The sequence below is a fragment of the Peromyscus californicus genome, unplaced genomic scaffold, assembly GCF_007827085.1.
Source record: "Peromyscus californicus insignis strain IS unplaced genomic scaffold, ASM782708v3 Scaffold_17__1_contigs__length_78620276, whole genome shotgun sequence".
NCBI lineage: Eukaryota > Metazoa > Chordata > Mammalia > Rodentia > Cricetidae > Peromyscus > Peromyscus californicus.
Genome location: NW_026294469.1, coordinates 51,831,250 through 51,851,176, shown reverse-complemented (window position 1 = coordinate 51,851,176; position 19,927 = coordinate 51,831,250). Strand labels below are relative to the sequence as shown.

The 19,927-nt window shown below is 42.1% G+C and overlaps 1 protein-coding gene across 9 annotated transcripts in view; it reads left to right on the top strand.

Moving 5' to 3' along the window:
* Piezo2 (piezo type mechanosensitive ion channel component 2) overlaps positions 1-19,927 on the top strand; it is a 372,574-nt gene that overhangs the window by 69,863 nt on the left and 282,784 nt on the right. For all 9 annotated transcript variants that reach the window (XM_052742300.1, XM_052742303.1, XM_052742301.1 and 6 more), the window contains exon 2: positions 2,113-2,208. In XM_052742300.1, the coding sequence (XP_052598260.1) occupies positions 2,113-2,208 (96 nt within the window). The remainder of the gene's footprint in view (positions 1-2,112; positions 2,209-19,927) is intronic.

Sequence of the window (19,927 nt, the reverse complement as noted above, 5' to 3'; positions counted from 1 at the left end):
AGAGTCTCAATGGAGAAGTCAGGTGTTATTCTAATAGGTGTGCCTTTATGTGTTACTTGGTCTTTTCCCCTTGTAGCTTTTAATATTTTCTTTGTTCTGTGCATTTAGTCTTTTGACTATTATGTACCAGGGAATTTCTTTCCCTGTCCAGTCTATTTGGTGTCCTGTATGATTCTTATACTTTGATAGACCTCTCCTTCTTTAGGTTAGGGGAATTTTTCTATGATTTTGTTGAAAATATTTTCTGTGCTTTGACACGGGTTTCTTCTTCCTCTATTCCTATTATTCTTAGATTTGGTCTTTCCATAGTGTTTCAGATTTCCTAGATGTTTTATGCTAGGATTTTTTTTTTAGATTATTATGTTCTTTGATTGAGGTATCCATTTCTTCTACAGTGTCTTCAATGCCTGAGATCCTCTCTTCCTTCTCTTTTATTATGTTGGTGAAACTTGCCTCTGCGGCTTCTGTTCAATTACCTACATTTTTTCATTTCCCAATTTCCCTCTTCAAAGCTCAGTTTTGAGTTTTCTTTTCTGATTCTATTTCTACTTTCAGGTCAGGTCTTGAACTGTTTTATTCATTTCCTTCTACTGTTTGCTTGTGTTTTTACAGATTTCTTTAAGGGATTTATTAATCTCCTCTTTAAAGACCTCTGTCATATCCATAAAGGCTATTTTAAGGTTTTTGCCTGTTCTTTGGCTATGTTGCAATTCTCAGGGCCTACTGTGGTAGGTTTGCAGAGCTCTAATGGCAATATATTGTCCTGGGTGTTATTGTGTTTTTACATTGATGTCCAGGCATCTGACTGTAATTCTGGGTGCTGATGTCTGGTCTTGTCTTTGTTGGGTTGTGGTTTTGTTCCTTGGTTTCTGTCGTCAGTCACCCTCTTTATTTATAAGGAGGGTGTGGTGGCTGTGTGTCCTTTGGTAGGGAACTCTTCCAGGATTCTGCTAGGTGTGGCCACTGGGGGTTCTGAGTAAAATGTGTTTCTATGTTTTGGGAGCTGACAGTTAGGAATGGGGATGGGCTAGGAAAGGGGACTGAGGGGAAAATCAGGCTGTTCCATCAGGATGTACTTAGTTCCCTGGGAATGGGGGCAGAGAGTGAGGAGAGGCCAGAACAGGTGGTCTATCATAGAGCTGGGCATGAGATTTGGGATTGAATTTGGAGGAGCTGAGGGAGAGTGAAGAGCTTCCCTACCTAGAGTGGCCTGTGGGTTCCCAGGGAATGCCTCTGGAACTGGGCCTGGGATAAAGAGATGAGTGTAGGGAAGGAAGGTTGAGGAGGAAGAGCTGTGTGATCCACCTGAGATATGGGCTGAGAGAAAGGGAAGGTCACAGCAAGTAGTCTGCCACAGAGTTGAAGGTGAGACTGGGGGATTAGATTAGGAAGAGAGGAGAGAGGGGTGGACATCTGAAGGTAGCCTACGTGCTCCCTTCCTTGTACATCTTACCTCCATCTGTTTATAGACTGCCCTCTATCTTTTGCCCAGAGAATTTAATGCTCTGATGTCGAAGGTGATTGTTGATAGGTAAGACTTAGTGTTGCTATTTTGTTCATTGTTTTCTGGTTGTTTTAGAGAGCCTTTTGTTCTTTCGTCCACTCTTACTGTCTTTTGTGATTTGATCGTTTTTCTTCGATTTTTCATGTTTTTCTTTTCCCCTTTGGCAAATATACTATAGGTTTTTGCTTTATGGGTACAATTAAATTCATGGAAAACATCTTATAGTGTAACAGTCAATTTTAAGCCTGATAACAATGTGACTTCATTTGTTTATAAAACTTCTTCCTCTCAACATTTTCTGTTTTTTATATATTTTGATATTGTGTACTTATTAACGAGTTATTTTTACTAATTTGAATGGAGTTATTCTGTTAAATCTAAGTTCATTCTTAGAATTTAAGAGCAAAGACCAGGTATTTTCACTTTTCTGTTTCCCATTATACTCAGTGCAATGGTGAACACAGAATACTACTTACTGCTTTGAGATTGAGTTATTTGTTTAGAGAGAGAAGCCATGTGATTTTTTTTTATACCATTGCCCATGCTGATGTTGTGTTAGCCTGTGGTTGTTAATGACATTCTCCTCTCTTCTCTCTTCCCAATCACAGCATGTGCATTCCGATACAATGGGCTCTCCTTCGTCTACCTTATCTACCTCTTGCTCATTCCTCTGTTCTCGGAACCAACGAAAACAACGATGCAAGGTAAGATATTTTACAACTCCACAGCAGAGTTATGCGCCTTGGATATGCTTCTGGACTCCCGGGTTTGTCTTTCTTCAGTGAGGAGGATATTATCTCAGCAGCAGGGGTGGGTTGTCCAGCATTGTAATCCGTAATTAGGTAATCAGGTAGAGTAGAACAAATTTGTTTGGGATACACATGTCTTTGTGACTTACACAGCCATTCTCCCTATGTGAGCTCGTAGGTGGACATTTCTTTCCCTCCTGCCAGTTCCCAAGTAACTGACAAGGAGACTAATTATAAATGCTCGGCCATAGCTCAGGCTTATTACTAGCTCTTACAACTTAAATTAACCCACTTATATTAATCTACATTCAGCCACATGGCATCACCTCTCTTTCATCTTGCACCTCCTGTTTCTTCTCCATGTCTAGCTAGCAACTCCTCTGACTCCACCTTTCTTCTTCCCAGTGTCATTAGTTTGGTTTTTCAGCCTAACTTCTACCTGTCCAGCTATTGACTAGCCAGCTTCTTTATTAAACCAATCACAGAGACATATATTCACACAGTGTAAAGGACTATTCCACATGAGTTCCTTACTGAGTAGACCTTACTAAGAAAATCTGGTTTCTGTGGTTAATGAAAACTGACTGAGAGAACTGTCAATATAAATAAGGCACGTGGTATGGGAAAATTGGCACATGCACTTGAATAATGTGTTGTTGGGGAGAATATGGTCATTGAAAAGAGTGGAGCAATATCTGGTGCATTGAAGACTTTTACTGGGAGAACTGGGTGGAAGCCTGATTTGTCGAGATTCCTTGCTTGTTCATCAGTTGAGCTTTTTTTTTCTCATATGCCTCAAGTACACAGTAAAAGCAGAGCTGTGTTGCAGATAGTATCCAAAGCAGGTTCCTATGAGGCTTTTGATCCTTGTTAATTGCTCTGCAAGGCAGAGAAAAGAACAGCGAGTGTTTTCCGGGGGTCTAGTTAGGTAGTGCATTCAGGTGTGTGATCTTAATTGAAGATCTTCCACAAATATGAAAATGAAGCTCCCTCGAGCTGGATGAAATAAACTGTTTTTGTGACATGTTGCCATTAGAAGAAATGAGGACCATGCCAAATGTTGTAGGTAAGTGAACCAACTGTGTATTTCTATGACAGGAAAAGGAAATTAGGTTTGTCCTGACCTTCAGTGGCGTGGGAAAGGCCATTGGTGGTGACTGCCTTTTTTAGTGATGGGCTCTTTGGGAGGAACAGCAAAGACCACGGTTGTGCAAAGGGCAGCAAACAGCTTCATCTGTCTCCTCCTCCCTGATTATGGAATTTAAGTAATGCTTTGCACATTCATTCTAGTGGTTGGAGATATAGATGTTACACCTGTTTTCCTGGCCCCAAAAGAATATTCACATTCACGATAGCTCTGAATTACTCATGTGCTTAATAGCCCAAATTAACAAAAGCTATAGAAACAGAAGTTTATGCAAATCCTTATCAAACAACAGTGTTTATGGAACTCCATCCACTGTAACCTTGCTCTAAAGAGTTCAACATAGGATTTCTGGCCTCAGAAAGAAGATTGTAATGTAGAGGTAACTCCTGTTCCAGGGCTTGACCACATGCTGCAAAGGGAGATTTTGTGAGCCTTCAGAACACAGTGCTTTTAAAGTGAGTGCTTTTATATATTCAGCTGAATTGTGTGTTGCTCCTATTCTATACAGTGTAGGCTCCCGTTCTATCTGGAGGTCAGGTAACCAGAATGTCCTCCACACTTTTGTGACAGCCCTTGGATTGTCCTCCCCTTCCCCAGTCACTAATCCTGAATCTGTAGCTATTTTGGAGGTGTTCATTGGGCTAAGCCCAGAACCCTGGCCTCAGTACATTGTTGGGAAGGTGGTCTGTACGACATTGAATAGAAAACCACAAATCCCTGGCATGTGCAGACATATCCTGTGAAGGAAAGGTTACAGGGTCAGTGCACAAAGAAGAATGCAGGTGTCTGCAGACTCTGGTCTTCTCAGAAGAGAATGGCAGGACAGGTTGGTTAGGAAATCCCTACACCAGCCTCTGGAAGCAGCATCCTGGTGTTTCATCTTCCTCTTTCCTGCATCTCAGCACCAGGAAACATGACTGATGTTAACATAACCTCATCTTTTTGTTTGTTTATATAATCTACATGATTCTATTTTCTGATCTGTAAGACTCAAAATCCATGCATTTCTAGAGACTGTGTGTAAAGGCAGAGTGGGTAGACATTTTTAGGTGGTATGAGGTCCTGCATGGAGTCCATGTACTCAAGCTATGTACCTGTCACAGAGGAGCAACATGGCCTTTCAGGGCCGACTTAGACCCCAATGCACTGAGCTGTGAAAGTTTGGGTTCATAACCACATCTCAGGAATTAGCTGCTGGGTGCATTGAACGGTTCTCAGCAAGCTCTGCAGTGTGCTTCCCCAGAAAGTCCATGTCCAATCCATATGTAAATTTGAATTGGCCCCAGGAGCTGATGCAGGAATTATCCCTTGTCAGGATACTGTATTATTAATACAGCCGAGCTAGAAATAAGATGCATACATACAGCGACTGCCCCAGAATGCTCTGTCTCTCTACTTGTGTCGATGGACGTCCTTGCTGGTGTGATTGGGCTTCCTCTCACTGTGCTTACAGAGATGCCTGTTGTGTGGTAAACATCAGTGTTCTAAGCTAGACTGTACATTCTTTGATGTAGTCCTTGGACTTACCCCAAATGGAAAATTTAAATTGTTTAGGTTCGAAACATCCACCTGTCTTGACCTTGGTGCCATCAGCAGGATGAAGACTATCTGAATAGGGATGATGTTTTCACAGTGTCTGGGTTATAAACTGTACTGATGAGGAAGGAGGGTGATCTAAAATCAGTCATATCCTAAAACATTAAAAATTCTGTTTTTAAAAACTAGTTAGGGGCTGGATCCCACAATCCCCTTTGAGGACATGCTCTCAACTACTCAGTGAAGAGAGCTTCCCTATCACATGTGATGTTATGTGTTGAGCCCAGTACTACCTACCCTTCCATACACCCAAGTGCCAGGGCAATAAAATTACTCAGAGACACATTGTACATAACACATGGTATTATATGATTAGGGAGAAAGGTAATTTATACAGTCAGAGAATTCTGGAGTTGAAATAAAGAGCTTTTAGGGGTGGTGAAGTCCATTTCAGCAGCTAGTAGGGGAACCCTCTGCAACATGTGGTCCTTTACATGCTGGTGGAGCTGGGAGCTCCCTTCTTCTTGGGAACTCTAAAGCAGTGGTTCTCATCCTGTGAGTCATAACCCCTTTTGGAGGCCAAATGATCCTTTCACAGGGGTCACATATCAGATATCCTGCATATCAGATATTTACATTATGAATCATAACAGTAGAAAAATTACAGTTACAAAGTAGCAACAAAATAATTTTATGGTGGTAGGGGGTGGTCACCGCAACATGAGGAACTGTATTAAAGGGTCACAGGATTAGGAAGGCTGAGAACCACTGCTCTAAAGTATTGTCAGATAGTCTTAAAACAGACTGAACTGTACTTTCCTGCACTTCCTGGGCATGTTTCCTGCCTAAAGCAACAATGAGTTGAAAGAGATCAGGGGTCACCTTCCAATAATATTGTGAAGGGCTTGTGGAAGGCTAGGGACTTCATTCATTAAATGGCCGAGATCTTTAAATGTGCCATTATCTCCATAGGGCTGAGTCTTTTGGGGTTCTCTCCTAAATCAGGAATGACTCTAGGTATTTTAAAAGGGAAAATTTAATATTAGAAATTCACTAAAAGCAAAAGGAAAACCAAGAACCCAGGCAGAATGTTGAAGCAACATACAACTATCAGGCAAGGTGTGTATGCAGTGGTGGGGGAGCCACGTTAGTGGACTTCAGTAACAGAACCATTGGAAACCGCTGGAACTGCAGAAGCCAGACAGTGCGTCCATGTGTACATCAGCATTACAGCCCTCCTCACCATGGGATGTGTCACTCAGGTGCAGCAGTCCCCAGAAAGGGCTCCTGGTATCTAATGTCAGCTGGCACACAGGCTTACGGATAATGCTTCTCATCATCATCCATTTTTAACTTGGCTGGATATGCCTAGTTCATCCAGGATGTGAGTTCTCAACTGCTCTTGCAGAATAAGCTTCTCTAGAGGCCTCTGGCTTTGTCAGATTCTCTTCTGAAATGCCTTGCATAGTGGGTACTTTGTTGCAAATGTGTTTCCCCCCCTCTCAGAGGGCAGGCCCCCTTCCCTTGCTGTCTGGAGGCTTTTCTGGGGCAGTGCCCAGCAGTCTCTTCTTAGTGTTGCTGATGTCTATCCATGTTCATCAGTTCTCTGCTACTATAACCAAACCCAAGGATAGTTAGTTTACAAGGAGGAAGGGCTTACAGATAGGCTTAGTATTTTAGACATTTTAGTCAATGGCCAGAGGACTCATTGCATGTGGTCCTGTAGAGAGGCAGCCTGTTGGGACAGGGAATGTGCTGGAGCCAACTGTTGACTTCATGGCTGAGGTGCAAGAAAAAGAGAGAAAGGGATGAGCCTGGGATCTCAGTCCCCTCTGAGGACATGTGCTCAATTGCCCGATGACCTGCCACTAGATCTCCACCCCTCAGAAGTGTCCCCGCCTCCTCCCAATAGTGCCTACCAGGACTATACCTCAACACACAGGCCCACTGGGGACATTTAAGACCATCGAGATGGCTTACATAGACTTCTCCCCCTGACCTGGCAGCCGGGATCCAGTATGTGTTTCAGGGTCCTTAAGGAGCCATGGCAGCTCCAGTCCATCCCTGTCCAATCCCCGTCTCTGTACAGTTCTGTTTTCCCTGCTCCCTGTCAGGTGTGCTGTCAAGTCATTCTCTCGCTGTCCAAGATAAACTGGACCTCAGGTTCTGGGCATCTTGTTGCAGATGTTCACTTAGCTTAGGCTGGAAGGCTGGGAGCTTAGTAGAGGAGTCCACATGGGAGCTTAGGACTAGATATGACAATGACGCTAGCACTGAAGTCTAAGGGTGCAGACACCAGTGCTTGGCCCAGCCTCTGATGAATTCAATTGAATATCAGTTCATATGGCTGTTTCCCCCTTAACAAATAGGTATCCACATTGGTTGGGGTTATTCGGCTCTGTGAGGACCAATGAGGAGATAGAAGTTTAAATGAAGTGTAAATCCATTCCACAGACAGTAATTAGCTCTAGAACCCCTGTAGTTCATTTTTATTTTTAATTTTGAAAAAAGATTCATTTATTTCATTCTATGACTATAAGTGTTTTGCCTTCATGTATGTATGTGCTGTATGTGCATGTTTAATGCCCATGGAGATCAGAAGTCATCAGAACCCCTGGAACTGGAGTTGGGGATGGTTTTGAGCTGCTATGTGGGTTCTGGAAATTGAACCCAGGTCCGCTGCAGGAGTAAGTACTCTTAACCACTGAGCCAAATAGGTTTCTTTATACATTACTTGGGCTTGGATACTTGGTTGTAGCCACACAGAATTCACTAAGACAGTGAACACACAACTATTTCCCTCTACAGCCACAAGCCAGTTCTGTTGACCCCATTTCTCACCCTGGATTTCTCCAACAACAGCTCTTTGCCATCTAGTGTGTCTTGCACATTCACGGGCCTTCCCATCGAAGCCCCTTACCCTATATCAAACTCTCCCAGATTCTCTGACATGATTTTTGTATTATCCACCAGGTTAAAAAAAACCCACAGCTTGCAAATAAACATCCTTTGCCATGAGGTTCACTGGAGACTGAGCAAGCATTAGGCATGAAAGTCACCTGGACTTTTAGATCTTACCCTAAGCTTCTATAGTGTGCTTTTGCTCTCTTTTGCATAAACATCAAGGTAGCAGGGATATACTGATACATGTACTATCGTGCCTGGACTATAGGAGACATCCAGACAATGTTTATAGAATGGGTGAATTTACCTCAGTCTAGTGCTCACGATCATTTGTGAACATAGCTACTCTCACCACAATCTCTAACAGCAAAATCATACAATAGTTTATTGTATACACAGGTCCTCTGGAGACAGAAGCTTAGGGTACAAAAGGCCATAGGATTCTGCTGTTTTCAATTTAATTAGGATCAGACAGTCATGAGTAATTGAAGACATCAAGTCTGCTGAAATGTTTTATGCGTTCAATTACAATGATGGGCATTTTATTTAAGAATGTAATACTGGAGGAGAGGAAATGAGGGTTTTCTTGCTGTTCATAAACAGAGTGCTTTGGGTTCAGGATTGAGACAGGCCTCCATTAAATTCTTTAATAGTATGTAATTAATTAAGAGTAGTAACACATGGCCCAGTGTTTCAAATTTAGAGGGCACTAAGTTCTTGATCCAGGCACACAATAGGTGTCTTATACTGTATATTCCAAGGACAAAGTATTGGTCAACATGGTTTGTATTTTGTTCAGAGGGGAGATAAGTGCTAAAACGTATGTGATTTGAAAGAGAGCAGCAGCCAGTACTCACTAAACACAGTATTATGAAGTTCAGCAGTATTTGTAACAATGTCAGGTAATGTTAGATCCAAACATCTAGCATGTAGAAATATTTCTCATTTGCTAATCTTCATGGTAACACTATATTAGTTCTTTCTAAATAATGGCAAAGAATTAAGTAATTTCCAAGGTTCTTTAATGTTTTGCTCCTAGATATTTAATAATATTTAGGCTAATTGGCCTATTAATAGAGAACCATTAGCATGGTCTAGTAAGTGCATCTTATTATTTGCATGCATCAGTTAATTGAATTCCCACACTGAACTCTTGAGGGATATATATTTTTTTTTAAATATTATTACATGGTACTGGAGAGAAGGTTCAGCCATTAGAGCACCTGGTCGACCTGGGTTCAGTTCCCAGCATGGTGGTTCAGTTACCACATGGTGGGTAACAACCATCCCTAACTTGAGTTCCAGGGGATCTGATACCCTCTTCTGACTGCTGAGGGTGCCAGGCACCTAAATAGTTCAAATATATGCATGTAGGCAAAAAAAAAGTTCATACACATAAAATAAAATAAATAAGTAAAAAACTCTACAATTATTATGGATCTATATTGCCAGTGAAGGCTGAGTTCCAGGTGGGCTGACAGCAAGCCCAGGATGCTGTGTGCATGGTCTGGCTATTGGCCTCTATGGTGTTCTGACTCATGCTTTGGGCAGGGCTAAGTCCTCTGGGGTTTTGAAAGGGAAGAAGGAAGCCTGGGCAGCTAGTGAAGACTTTTGGCTGATAGCTTGTTTGGCTCTGAGCACACAGGTCTGGAAAGACACTATGAGCCTACTTATGGGAGGCGTTGTAACAGATATTGGTGTGGACTGACGGCGTATATGCATGTTACATAAGACAACACATTAAGTGGGGCTGGTTTTGCCTTTCGACAGATGTTAATCAAGAGACTGTCCTTCACAAGGCCCTGTGTTGAGTCTTGTGGAGGATGAAGTGGTGAGGAAAGAGTGGCATTTCACTGGAGCGGCCTTTTCACACCCTGGGTTTTATGCAGCTGACTGAGTGCTAGCTTTCCCAGCATAACTGTTGTTTGGAACCTGCCTACTTAACCCCAGCTCTGCTGTTACTTTTCTAAGGTGATTTCAGGGTACCCCTTTGCACTTGTCTAGAGACAGGGAGATGAAAACGGTAATGGCGAACCGCTGTCCCAGGGGGATGAATCTGAGTTGGTAGCATTCGGAGTAGATGTGCATAAAACTGGTTATTAAATGAATCCTGTTGATTTCAGAAGAAAAGGATAGAATGCTTAGTACAAAGCTGTGTCCAGAGGTTGCTGCTCACTGTGAAGGAGGCAGTTCGATGTTGACTTGAATGAGAGCCATAGCGCTGATATACGTGACAAATGTGTGTACTGTCATGATGCTCGTGCGGATGGATACATGTGATCTCACAAGTTATCAGGTGGGATGCCCAGGTGCGAAGGCAGCATCCCGAGGCAATAGTTGATCCCAGAACCACTAAAAGACAAGCAGCACTGTCCTCCAGGCCCAGCTCAGATTTTGCTGTGGACAGGTGTTCTCCTGGAGGATGTTAGTAAGTGACATGGGCAACTTTCATTGCCATTTGCTACGTGCTGGACACCCTTGACTCATAAGTGAGAGTTCTAGTACTGTCAGTGACGTGTGTACCCACCGTCTGGCGACAGACATCCGCCTGCCGTGTGACATTAGCAGTACACTGGAAATTGCTGTCTGCTTGCGTAGCTCTCCAGGAAGTCATTTTTGTTCACCTGTGTTCTCCCTGTCTGAAGTGATGGATGGCTTTTATTCATTCTTTTTGGAGGAGATTCATTTCTCTTTTGGGGGGGTCTGTTAAAAAGAGATGCTTCAAATGAAGGAACTGTCGTGTCCTAGACAGCATTAGCTGGTTTCTGCTGCGAGAACATCTTAGAAGCATCATGTGATGAATTCATGTATCAAGTGGGTATGTCCCACACCGTGCTAAGGGACAGTGCTAGCCATTGCTGAAGGTAGTTCTAAGAACACAGCTGTCTTCTTGAGCAGGGCCATACTCAGGGTGACAGCATGGGCGTCTGTGTTTATGTTTGGGACTGGGAGCTGAACTGGCCATGCCCGTCTCCTACAGCCGCTCTCTCCCTGTAATCACAGGTGCTATAAAGGAAATGAGAACCTCCCTACCTATAGCCGGTCAGGGAATCTTTGGTCCTCTAACAGAATCTCAAAGGTGTATGGATTCCTGGAGAATGGTGGAATCCCTAATTCTTCCCCAAGGAAGTTTTTAGAACTCAAGTTATCGGACACTGAGGCATCAGAGGGCTAAGGATGTCATATAACTGTCTGGGTACTGGGTTCCTCTTAACCAAATGTGCTGCTCCTCCTCACTTTCCCCGTATCCTCTGATTCACACTTTAGCAAGATTCCCTTCCCTAGAATGTGGTACCCCTGCCCCATGCTGCCAGCATGGGACCAGAGACAGGCTGGCTACAAACATGAAACTCCCTTTCCGATGAAACTTCTAAGAAGGAATCCTATCCATGCCACATGGGCAGTCTTCAACTCTCCTCAGAGCTCTACCATGCTGCTTGTCTGTCTGTCTACACCATTAATAACTCTTATAATACATCTCTTACCCAAAAGGACAGTGAACCCCAAACCTGAAACCTTTCGATAAGAACCTCATGCCCAGAGGTGGATGACAGACAGGGATTTCTGATGCCTTGCAGGCACTTGAGGAGCCCAGTTCTTTGCCAATTCCAGCAGCATTGCCAAGGGAATAACCCAAGAACTGTGCAATGCCAGCTTTTGCAGGCTGTACCTGAAGAGATTTTTTTTTTAAATGTGTGGCTTATAGTGGTTTTGTTTACCTTCTCATTTGGAATACTTCCAAATAGCTTTTCTTTTTTTGTTATTTGGACCAAGACAGCAGTTCCTCTGATTCATTTTTACACCCTAACATCATTACTGATGCATTTTTTTTCTGCTTGGTGGGATCTCTTGCAGCATTTGAGAAGGCAGGGGTAGAGAGGCATAGAAAAAGAAGGGCTTTATTGTGTTCTGTTGACATATCTTAGAATGATCAAAAAGGGGAGTATATTTTATTTAATGTAACTGAATAGGAGCTCTATGTCAGTAGGAAGTTGTACTAATCTTACAAATTATCCCCCCCCCCCCCGACACATTCACCAAAAGTATCTTATCCCAAGGTTCTGGCCCAGGCTACACTTAGCCAAAATACTAACAGCACCCTGAAAAAAAGAAAAATGGTGTTCAGTTTCCCTACTTAAAGAGGCAAAGAGGTCTGTAACTTGTAAAGCTGTGTTTAGACATCAGAACGGAAATAGTAGCAGATATTTTAAAACACTCCTGCATCTGGTTTTTGTTAAATAGTCTTTAGAACATTAGGCTTATTATTACAATGTTTTACTATGTCATAATAAACCAAAAGGCAAGAAAATATTTAATTGGATAAATTACTTGGTAAGTGTTTTGTTGCCAGTAAGATCAGCTCTCCACCAAAAGAAATGCTAACCAAACTAGTTAGAAGTTCATGTCTCCATTTTCAAAGCCAATTATAGGATGTTTCGTTTTTCTGTCCTTTTGTAGGATGGGACAGGTTATTATCCCATTATTGTTGTGAATTTGGCATGCAGGAAATCAGAGGGACTTTCAGGCAACATTAATTCTTGGTTCAGGAAGCAGCAGGTCATGTTATTGCTTGACTACAGAAAAGATTCCCAGAGCCCCAAATATTTCTTTATTTGGCTCAAATGGTATCTATGAAACGAAGCCACCATTTTGATTACAGTGTATTATTCATTTGAACTGATTTCAGTCTGTTGATCTGTCCTTCAAATTATGATGCTTTAGCTGTTGGGAGACATTTCCTATCAGCTCCCTGGCCAGGCCATGTGTGAAACCACACAACATGCAATGGTGAGCAGGACACAGCTCGGTTACCTGTTGGTTCTGCACTGTTGGGCAAGCTACTGAAATTTTCAGCTTCCTGTATTCAATTCTGCTGAGAGCTTGGCATGTTCCTAGGTAGAGTTTCGAGCCAAGGCTGTGATGTGTGCTCAGTAGATGGGGAAATAGCTGTAGATAAGTCCTTTGAGTCTCTGTTGTGGTGACCAAATACCTGAGAGAAATATTTTAAAAGAGGAAAGCTTTCTCTTGCCTCATGGTTTCTGGGTTTTTCTGTCCATGGTCTGTTGGCTTCATTCTTTTGTGCCTGGAGTAAGGCAGAGTGTTACAGGGTGGAAGTTATGACAGAAGGAGGTGTTTATTTCTTGGAGGCCAGTGGGGGCTTTAAGATACAACCTACAAAGACTCTCAGTGAGTACTTCCTCCAAGTGGATCCCACCTCCTAATTCCCCATTGACAAAGTTAACCCATAATCACTTCTCAATCCCTTTGGTGAGGGGCGCTTCCAATCTAAACCAAGAAAGGGACCGTGGCTGTCCTCTGACTTTAAAAATTCAGTTTCCATTTAAGAATATTCTACTGAATGTGATTTACTTACATATTTTTTGGTCTTTTCTTGCCTGCAAAAGACTAAGTTTGAATTTGTTCCTTAGCCAGGATGGATGCGTTAATTGTGCAAGCTCTCTTGAACACATCCATGTACCTAGATTTGGACAGATGGATGTGATAAAGCTTTACAAGATAAAACCTTACTTTGAGCTCTCAGACAAGGCCAACTGTAATCACAGGAGGGACAAACAGGTGGTAAGGTGCTTGCTAGAACCCAGGCAAGTATTCTACACAGTCCGTCCTTAGTCCTTACACACCTTCACAGAGTCTACTGAATAATGCTGGAAACTAGCAGTCTAAAAAGTTGATCCATTGAGGAGTGCTTCTCATATGAACAACACAGTGGCAGATATTCATGTAGGTACTTCCTCACATACTGTATGCTCCTGTGAAAAAACAGTAAAAATGCATGCAGACATTGTGCATGCCCTCTCCTTGCATAATGAACACAAGCTGTTTGAACTCTAAACAGCTATTTTGTAGAAGTTTTCAGTATTAAGCAGGAGTAGATGCTGATATAAAGCATATATTTGTTTGTTTGGGCTCATTGGATGTTGAGCATCTGAAGTGTGTTGTGCAAGTGACTTGGTAGTGGAGCCACGGTCCTTTCAATCTGACAGCTCTGGAGCGAGACCCTCCTTCTCTTCTTTCCTTCATCCAGTTCTTAATTTTGCTTATATTCATTTTCTATGTTTGAGTTTGCTGACGCTATGCACTCTGTGAAGTATGTGGCAACAGGTCCCCATAGTCCCCTCTGACAACCTAGAGCAAGGGCTGTCGTCACATTTGAAAACGTGGCATGTGATATTCATCATGATGGCTTCTGTTACGTTAGCTTCCTGCCACTGTGATGAAATACCTGAGATAATCAACTTACAGTCAGTAAAGGGTTATCTTGGCTCATGTTTTCAGCTCAGGGCTGGCTGGTTTTGTTTCTTTTGGGCCTGGGATGATGCAGCATGCCATGGTGGGAGAGTGTGGTAGAAGAAACTACTCACTAATGAAAGCCAGGGGGAAAGAGGATGACAGGTAAGTATAGGGTCCCTGGACCTAACTTCCATCAACTAGACCCCCACCTCCTAAAGTTTCTATCAATTCCAGATAGTACTGTGGACCAGAGACCAAGCCTTTAGCAGGTAGTCCCTTAGAAGACACTAATCCTAAATGTAATATCTGTATACTCAGACTTAACAGTTGCTACCATGAGAGTTCTCCAGGACTCCCATTTCAGGGTCCCAGACCTTTCAGGAACAAGACCTGAGTATGGGGGATGTGCATTCAGGACTACATGCAGGCTTCAGTCTTTGGGATATCTTTCTTTCTTCCATGGAAGTCTGTCCAGCGCTTATCTGCACTCCTTTGGGAATTTATAAATGAATGTCACCATCAAATATGAACATCTTCACCATTGTCACAGCATTTCTGGGGACATATGATATCTGCAAAATTAAAACTATTTAGATGCAAGGGAGGCTGGAAAAATTCTTTCCCAGTTGTTGGTGGGAATGTCCTCACTCTTACTGTAGTGGATGCTTGCCCAGATCCCTTACTATTTAAGAACCAGGCATTGGCCCTCCCCCTACCTGGGGTATTGGCAGCAGAAGGCTCATCTGTGTGTGCATTGCAACCGAAAAGGTCTACCTCATCCCAGGCTCTCCCTTTCTGCTTGTGGGTATGGCTCATATCCCCATGAATGGTCACTGTAGGTCCCCTTATATCTTCTTGCCCAATTCCAAGACAACTCTGTATAGTTCCACTCTAGAGTTTTCTGTGAGATCATCTGGTACTTCTGCCACACATATTAACACCTACATTACCTTTCCTCTGTTCATACTGACTTCCTTCCAATTCCTGGTCCCAAACATATGCTTATTAAAGCACCCATTTCCAACTCTGTGTCTTGAGAGGTCTCTTTTCATGGTTAGATTGGTAATTTAGTAGCTTTTACATGCTAACATCCTTCTTCTGATGCCAAGGACAAATAGTAGCAGGTGATTCCTGGGAACCCTGTCAGGGAAGCATGAAAACACAGGTCACACTCTCCACAGAGCCCTATCCAGAGGGTAGGTGAAGACTGAATTCTGACTCTTGTTTTGCTGACCAAAGATGAATATTCTAGCTTAGAATTGCATGACCTAGGATATTAAAGAGTCCAGTCATAAGATGATTGGACCATGCAGAAAAGAGCAGAGTGTTTTAGGAATATATGTTAGTGATAAACCATTTCTGAAAGAAGTTGCCTACCTGTGTCTAATGACCCTGTGCAGGACCCTCCTCGCCTTTCTCAAGGCCCCTTGTGCTGCCTGTCAAACTTCTCCATGGGAAAGTTCCTTTCACTTTCCTCAGAAGACCCTTCCTTCCCACCTACTTCTTCCTTCTTGAGTGTTTTCCCTTCAGTTCACACATCCGGCATCATCATGGCTGGATCAGTGTAGCAGATCCTGTTGCAAACCAGTGTCTTGGAGGATCCCGGCTGCATTGATTTCCATGGAGCATCTGGTCCATATAGGACTAAGTGGTTGAGATGCGCCATAGCTGTCTCCTCATGTACTGAAAGCTAGAAGGAGGCCAGACCTGGCTCTTAGAGCATTAGAGATGGAATAAGCAAGCAGAAGTGCTCCTGGATGAGGCATAGCCAGGGCACACTCTGATCAGAGCCAGTGGGGGTGGGGACCACCTGCTTTGCTGCTGCATGGCACCACATGCTCTTCCTCCTTCCATGGTGATTTGCTAGCTGTTTATACTACCGGCTCGTTATTTATTTATTACCAGACTCCTGTAACAGCGAGGCATGGTCAGGAAGGAAAGTTGCACTATCAGCTTTTTCATGAAAAAAACACTTTTCAGCACTTGCCTAGTCCATCTTAGGAAACATAGAACAGTGCCAAGGTGCTGCCTGGGCTGCAAATGGCAGGAGTAGGTCTATCATTGAAGCATATGCTATTCATCAAATATTCAGCAACTGGGGCTTTTACAATTCTTTGTATAGGCCAGCACATGTACTGCAGGGAATGAGGAGCCTAGCTTCTGAAAACTGGGTGTGGCAGGTCTTTGTGCTGGGAAAGGGGAGGCTGGCTAGTTGGAAGGATGAGTGATTGGTGAGTGGTTGCCTGGGAAATTTAAAAATATTTGTGGTCCAGAGGTTTGCTCACTTTTTGATGTTGTGTATAATATTCTGATACAAATTAAGTGTGTACAAAGCCCTGGACATTCATCTACATGACGATTTAGCACAAGAAGATAGGAATATATTAATTAATGGAGCTGGATACAATGTCAGTTTATTCATTATCTGACTAATATGTTTGAGGCATCTACATTTTCCCATTTTCCAACTAACATGTGGGGAACTAAAAATGTAACAATAACAAAAAAGAAATAGAAGTAGCCATCATAATCTATAAATTCGCTGTGTAATGAGTGACCTTGGGGTGTAAGTTTAACTATAGAATACACTTTGAAGTCTAAATACAGCTAAATTATCATTATTCACAGATTATGTATATATGAATTTCATTTTCCTGCTAAATTTAGATTGTAACCTTCAAATCAATGTTCAAAGTGTCTTCAGAGTCACTTCCAAGTGTGCCTAGACCACAGAAATTTGAGTTGCTTGATGCTTTTGCTGGGAAATGGGGGACTGGCTAAGTGGAGGGAGAGAAGAGTTGGGGAATGGTTGCCTAGGAAATTATAAGTATTTGTGGTATTGATGAGGTGCTACAAGGTGAAACTCCACTTTCTTAAATGCTACCTTTTTCACATTGTGTGTTCTTTTTAGACAATTTCATATTTTAAGATGACTCCTGTATGAGGTACTGATGTCCATGGCTATCCTCCATTGATTTACCTTTGTTTCCAGTATGCAAGACAATGCTGTTGGCTATGAGCCAACTGATATTATTGAATCAACAATGTGCATTAAATAAGGTTCCTTTAAGCAAAGGCACACAATAACCACATTTTAAGTATTGACAGGTCAGTGAAATATAGCCAGAGGCCTGTGAGAACTAGCCTCCCTCTAACAATTGAGTGTTCTCTAAGTCTGTAGCCCCATGAGCATCTGTGCACATTATAAGTCAGCTGGACGGACATGAAACAAAGGGCTACTGATTCTTGCCAAAACAAGTGTGGTTATGGCTTTATCAAAAGGCATCTTCTGAGGCCAGGACAATATGGCACCATCCCTGAAGTGGCCTTCGCAATTCTGAAAAGGTACAGTGCCCTTTTCTTCGAAGGGAGCTGAACAGGCAGTGGGCCGATGGCTTCTGATGTGCAATGGAACAGCAGCTGAAACAGTTATTCTTGAAGAGTAACTAAGCTCACGCCTCTCAATAGTAGACTGGCATTTGATAGAGGGATGTGGAGAAGAACGGGATGCTGAGATGAAGCCATATATACACAGCCAAGAAGAATGAACAGCTGAATTAAAAAGCCATCAACAATTTCCAGAATTTAAAATCCTGAATCATGACATGACACTAGTGGAATTCAGGTGTTTCTGGTACATGGACTACTCTCATTCAATGTGAGGTTGAACTGTTGACCTTGTGTACATCCTACTTCACAAATGAGTCTGTCAGATATGCTAAGCCTATAGGCTGAAGATGATGCCACAGCACTGCGGAGAAACCTCAGGTGACTGTCCAGACAGCTTGCTGTTTCTGTCAACTCACAAATTTTTTGGAAGTTGCTTGCATGCACTTCCTGTTTTTATTTTTGTTAGCTAATATTATCTCCTTCTTGGGTCTCTGAGGGAGTTGAAGATTAGTTAGTTATAGTTGAAGGTTAGTTAGTTATAGTTGAAGATTAATTAGGATACATTTTGGACTTACCAAAATAGGATAGATAATGAAATTATTTTCTCTGAATTCGTCAAATACAAATGGACTAGACATTGTTTAGACATTTATTACTTGTATATATTGTATATAGTCATTGTACTTTTGTATATAGTTTTCTTTTGTTAGTTATAACCTTTTTCTTTTTTTTTCTTTTTATTAAAATAGAAAAGGGGAAATGTGGTGGTATTTTACTTGTACTGAAATGTGATTTTAATTGTATGTTAATAAATAAAGTTGTCTGGGGGTCAGAGCTATGAGAGCCATAGCAAGTGCGTGGCGGCGGTGGCGCACGCCTTTAAGGACCTGGAGGGCGGTACATTCAGGCAGTGATGAGGCAGTCACATGTTTGGGTTTACAACCAATGAGAAGGCAGAACAGCTAGACTATATAAAGACACACACAGGAAGTAGGTCCCCTTTTCGGAGAGCTCTCTTGGCTGAAGAGGATCCCTGAATCAGGAAGGGTGAGGCTCTTAGCTCTGACCTCTTGGCTTTTTTCTCTGAAAAAAAAAAAAATAAGTCAGCTGGACTCGTTTTCTGCTAGAAGATGAAAGTCAGTTAAATTTAAAAGACAGAAGAGGGAGAGAGAAACTTCATATTGCTTGCCAAATGTGTGGAAGTTTCTCCAAAATGGGCTGCCTTTTAGCAGTGTGGAGAGTAACATGTCTTGGTAGACCCTCCATCTAATGTTACTTGCTTCCTATTTAGTGATAGACTCTATTTTGTATTTAATAGTGTCTTCTAAGATTATGTTATGGAAGTCTCAAACATTAAACTCAAGAATCAGGTCTAATTGAGGTATCATCACAGAGTTGACATGTACAGCAATTTGATAAGGAGCTTTGAAAGAAACATTCATTTGTCTTTTTATTTTATTTATTTTGTTTTTTACTTTCATTGTGTATATAAATGGTATGTGGCTTTGTAAGGGGATTCTTTCCCACAAGTACACATTGGAGGTTATAGTAGGGACTTTCCCATTGCTGTGATAAAACACTATGACCAAGGCAACTTGTAAAAGAAAGAGTTTAATGAGGCTATGGTTCTAGAGGATAGAGTTTTTGATAGCAGAGTGATGGCATGGTGGTGTGGGGCTGGAACTGCAGCTGAGAGGCCACACCTTAATGCACAAACAGGAAGCAGACAGCATGCTGGGAATGGTGTGGCCTTTGGAAACCTCAAGGCTGCCCCTAGTGACATGCTTCCTCCAATAAGGCCACACCTTCTAATCTTTCTGAAACAGTTCCATCAACTAATGACCAAGTATTCAAATACGAAAGCCTATAGGGCCATTCTCATTCAAGCTGCTATGTAAGTGTACCTCATCTCCCACCACAACCTGTAAGTCTTACCTCATCTCCCACCTTAATTCATTCCTCTCTTCCTTTTTATCCATCCTGTTAGTGCCTTTCTACACGATTGCTTCTACATTCACCTCATATATGCATATATGAATTTAGGTGTCTAAACATTTATGAACCATAAATAAAAGAAAGTATGTACTAAATGTCTGCAGGGGTCTCTGCCACCTTCACAGACAGTAGAGTTATGAATCACAGGAGGTAAGAAAAAAGTTTGCCAAAACATGACTCAGTAGCTGGTGTTGGTTCAAACTTTTGGAGTCTGATGCCAAGTAGTTGATTTTATGCATATTTAAGCATAGCACAATTTGTTGGAAATTATTCTGGCAATGATGAATTCAATCCCACCTGCACAACAAAGCGAACACAAATCTCCTTGAGGAGCAAAGGAAGCTAAATACAAATCAGATGTAATGACATCAAAACTCTTTGTAAAGTAAATAAAAATAGGTTCTGTAGATTGACTGAGAAAACAGATTTACAATTGACTGGAAAAAAATT